The sequence below is a fragment of the Cynoglossus semilaevis genome, chromosome 5 (genome assembly GCF_000523025.1).
Source record: "Cynoglossus semilaevis isolate Cse_v1.0 chromosome 5, Cse_v1.0, whole genome shotgun sequence".
NCBI lineage: Eukaryota > Metazoa > Chordata > Actinopteri > Pleuronectiformes > Cynoglossidae > Cynoglossus > Cynoglossus semilaevis.
Window position 1 is genome coordinate 16,172,049 of NC_024311.1, and position 4,550 is coordinate 16,176,598.

The 4,550-nt window shown below is 41.8% G+C and overlaps 1 protein-coding gene across 2 annotated transcripts in view; it reads right to left on the minus strand.

The window, feature by feature from the left end:
• Positions 1 to 4,550, minus strand: part of LOC103379291 (myocyte-specific enhancer factor 2A-like) — a 43,071-nt gene that overhangs the window by 21,741 nt on the left and 16,780 nt on the right. For both annotated transcript variants that reach the window (XM_025055840.1, XM_025055841.1), the window contains exon 2: positions 3,703 to 3,889. In XM_025055840.1, the coding sequence (XP_024911608.1) occupies positions 3,703 to 3,756 (54 nt within the window). In that variant the 5' untranslated portion in view covers positions 3,757 to 3,889. The remainder of the gene's footprint in view (positions 1 to 3,702; positions 3,890 to 4,550) is intronic.

The following is a 4,550-nucleotide window of genomic DNA, read 5'->3' on the forward strand; positions in this document are numbered from 1 at the left end:
TAACAATCTTTGTTTGTTAAAAATGGGGAAAATTCCTTTTGACAAAGAAAACGGCTGAGCTAAAAAAAAAAAATCATATGAAGCAGATGTAACTCAAGGCTGATAGGGAGCAACGGGGCACTTCTCATTTCCTTCTCAGGACACAAGATACAAGAAACTGAAAAGGGGAAAAAAAAGAAAAATGGGAACAGAGATCAATAAGCCTGTGCAGAAACAAAAACTCTAGCAGAGCGAGGCAAGACCTGGGAAACGTTTCTGAAACGGACAACTGTTGAGGAGATGAAAACGTGGGCAGATAAAGCAACGCGGTCCTGTTTCTCCTTCCTTAAATGGAAGAAGAATTCATGATGTAACTCTCAAGTCTACATGTTTGTCACTCGACCCAACCCTGAGAGATTCTGAACAAACAGTGGTTTCGCATTATGACACTTCAAACCCGCAACATGCAATTTTACAGCGAACGTATGATGCGGCGTTGGGAGCTGACACAGGTCATACATCGATCACGCTGTTGTTCCATCTGTGTGTGTGTGTGTATACGTTGCTAACTCCTCGCAGTGAGTCAACTGTTTTCATCTGGGTTCGTCTTCCTCACTCACAGCTTCTGGAATCCTGACTCATGCTGTATGTCAAAGCAGCCTCCTCTCACTATCTCACACCTCGAGGGGAATTTTAGCCCGTCCTTCCTTCTTTCTTCTTCTTTTTCTCACGCTTTCTCTGGTTTACAGTCATCTACAGTCGGGCTACTGCACAGTTTATATGTGCACATCAAAAGGTCATTTTTGAAAAAAAAAAAAAAAAATGTTGAAGAAAAGAGGATGCCAGGCTGCCGTTCAGTCAAATGACACAAAATAATAAATGTAGATTTCCAACCTTGCCATTGTGTCAGTAGTGAATCAGGAAATTTCTGGGTTGTCAGTTTTGGAGTGAGCCGTTACTAATACGCCCTGTTTTCAAAGAAACCGAAACGTTTTCTTGTAGGTTACTCATTTTGGGATAAGCAACTTCTTTAATCTTTTTTTTTGGATTCTTGCTCAACTTTTTCTGTCAGTGTAATCAAAATGAATCATTTCCAAGTCGCTATGTCGAATGTATATTTTTCAGCGATGGATGCACTGCTATGACTTCTTCAATTAACAAATTCATTATTCCCACCGTCCTGCGTGATCACGTCCCATCTTAAATCCACAGCATCACGACCTTTTCTCTAACCTAACTGGACACAGTCATTCCTCAGAGGAAGTATAATCCATCCACAGTTTGTCCAAAAACTGTTTTTCCAGTTTCATTTTCTCTCCTGTGGTTTAGGTTGGTGTCCTGCCAAAAGTTGCAGTTCACTGAGGGGGAAGTATAAATTATCCTATAAACATAACTTGGAAGAGAGGTTAGGAAGAGAAGGAGCCTCCTCATCAGACTGCTCGACTCTGCGCTGGTATTTCAGGCACGCATATATGCATTTGTATCATTTAAATCCATAATCCTGGTCAAATGTTTTAACACAAAATGAACAAAATCTTTCATGTATTTGGATTCTTTCATGATGCAAAAAAAAAACGCAAAATGAACAAAATATTCTGTGTATTTGGATTCTTTCATGATGGAAAAAACAACCTTCACTCACATCAGAACAGGTTCATAAAAACATGATATACTAGCGGCCAAATTTTATATCAGTCTACAGTCTACTCATAATTCATGGGGCAACTGTGTCAGTCAGCTCATCATCTATCATCCATCTAACTGCCCTGCTCTTGGTGAGCCAGGTGTCCAACCTGAGGTTCAATCCCCTAAAAATGTCCCTACAATTCTGGGGCACTGAGATAGAATTTTATGATTTCCGGAAACAAAAACTCTTTCTCTGACTGACTGGATATGACATGTTGAAAGTCTGTGTTTTACAGTTGTGAAAAGTTAACAAATCAATGGTAATTATTAGGTTTTTTGTTTTTGTTTTTTCTGTTAAGAAGATAAGAAGTCCGTCATTAAACTCCACGTTACCCAATCATGTCGATTCGTAGAACATACATAGAAGTACTTTCTTGTTCCTCTTTCTTGAGATGTTTCGTGCTGATACCTCGTCTACTGTTGACACATGCCTCTAAAACGCCATATAATCATAGTGTGAACTGGTGCGATCTGAGTCTGAGAAAGAGGAAAAAACAGCTTAAACCCCTTGATGCGCTTGACAGATAAAAAACAAGAACAAACCATCTTCTCCAAATAGAGTGTAAGCACCTAAATATACGGCGGGCTCCAGCGATAGTGCACACCCAACAGTTTGAGCAGTGTCTATCTAAAAATGCTCTGGCCAAGACAACCAAACATCAAATATAAACACCATCCTAGATATTTATTTTCCAGCCACATCCCTATTTCCAGTGCCTTCTCCTTCCCTCCAGACAGGCTGGTATTTGTTGTGCTGCTGGAGGTGATATATATAGAGGAGACAGACAGAGAGGGATTCCAGTGGGCAGCAGTGTGGCTGAGCAACCAGACCGTGAGGAGAGAGGGCCACTGTGTGTCCCTAACACTGACCCACCCTGCTAATGACAGGGTGCCTTAGGCCCCAGCTAACCCCAAATTACTGCCCTCGCCACCAGCCCTGACCGCTGCACTCTCAGAAGCAAAACAGCTTTCTAAAGTCTGCTGGAGTTCCACAGAGACAGGCTATAAGGGATGTGCAGGAATTTGGTCGAAGCATCTCATTACACAATTTCCTTGAAAGTTAAACTACTGTTACATTTTTGGAGGCTTAAAGGAATATTTAAGTTTTGGGGTTTTTTTTTTTATTTAAAGAGGGGCCGGTACACAGATGGTACTGGAGAATATACATCACTGCCAGTGGGGATACAGCGAAAACTCACTGTAGTCACTAAAGACACAAAGATACACTTCAAACAAGATACGACGCTTAAGAGTGTTCTGTATTTCAGTAACTCCATAAAGTGTTTAAAGTCTTTGCAGTAGTACAGGTGGACTCATCAGGAACAGCAGCCTAATTATATATTATTAGATTTTTTTTATAACGTTTTACAATGACTAAGATGGTGATTTTCTGAAATATAAACTGATTCTAAAACACATAAAAAAAGGGGGGGTTGATTACAGGTGGTAAGAAGATCAACCTGGCGTCCAATAGGGAGACACAGCTGCTGAATGTGCTAGAGCTTTAAGGTAACAGAAATCACTACAGGACCATGATAGAGTGTCAACACCGACTCTTGTCTAATGCACTGTTTCCCAAAGAATGGGTCGCGGCCCTCAGGTGGGTCACAAGAGATTTTTTTTGGGTCGTCTCTCATCGTGTTTCCCAGGAGTTTACGAATAATGTCTATTGACTTGGGCCGTGAAGGTTTGGGACTTTTAAAATATGGGTCCCCAGAAAAAAAGTTTGCTTTTCACAACTCCATCTCACACATACAGACCAACAGTCATTGACCCACTATATCATGCTTTTAGGCTGTGGACGGAAGCTGGTACTACATTAAAATAAAAATAGTAACAGAAATCAAATCAACATCATATAATCCAGAAAAAAAGCTCTTAAATCACAAGTATTTTTAGCTGATTATAATATCTAAAAAATACGGAGTTTTTCCTGCATCAGAAATGCACTGCGTTTTGTAACAAACTCTTTGGCAGATGATGCCAGAACAGTCCATCTGACACAGTAACCAGACAGGATAAGCAGCGGACACTGACCTGTCTGTTCCTCTCGTCTACGATCCGGGTGATCTGGATCTTCTTCCTCCCCATTGTGAAAGCACTTCCAATAAAAAAAAGCTGTAGAAGGAAAACTGGCAGAGTCCAGGCAGGGTTTTAGAGATGATCGTCAACACACAGTCCGGCTGTCTGCTCTGCTACTCCAGTAACAGTTTGGCATGGTTTGCTGAAAGAGGAGTGAAAGAGAGTCAAATCAATGCCAGCGCGATCGAGACCTCACTACGCAAACAGTGATGATACTCTGCCAATATTTACACACAGATCAGACGAGTGTACGTGTTCACGAGAGCATCGCTTGACAAATATCTACGTTGCCAAACGAAGTTGTTTAGAAAGAAAGAAAAACAACACCAGGACGTCAACGCAGCTTTCTAAGAGGATTACATTTCTTATTTGTTTTCCACTACATTAAATACGTTACACTGTTTCACCTCAGGCATCGCAGTCTAAAATGTGTAAATGCTAATTCCCTTGTCCACAGACAGACCATAAAAGAGCCAGTGTCACCAAAGGTCAACGGACCAACAAGAAACAAAAACTCTGACACACAAAAAACAACACTGGTTTTTCCTGGAATCCAACGTCCTGCCATCAAGATCTCCATCATCACACACCCTGTGTCAGTGGCTCCAAACTCTCCCACGGCGACAGTTGGTCAACAGTACCAGCATATTCAACTACGCTCACTGCTGTCTCCCCCTGCAGGAGCGTCCACCTGCCTCCCCCGTGTCCCTCCTCAGCCTGTGCCTCCCCCCAGAGCTCCTTAGCTCTTTGCTAATCTCATCTGATCAAGGAGAAGGCAGAGTGTGAGGTGAAGCTCGGCTTTA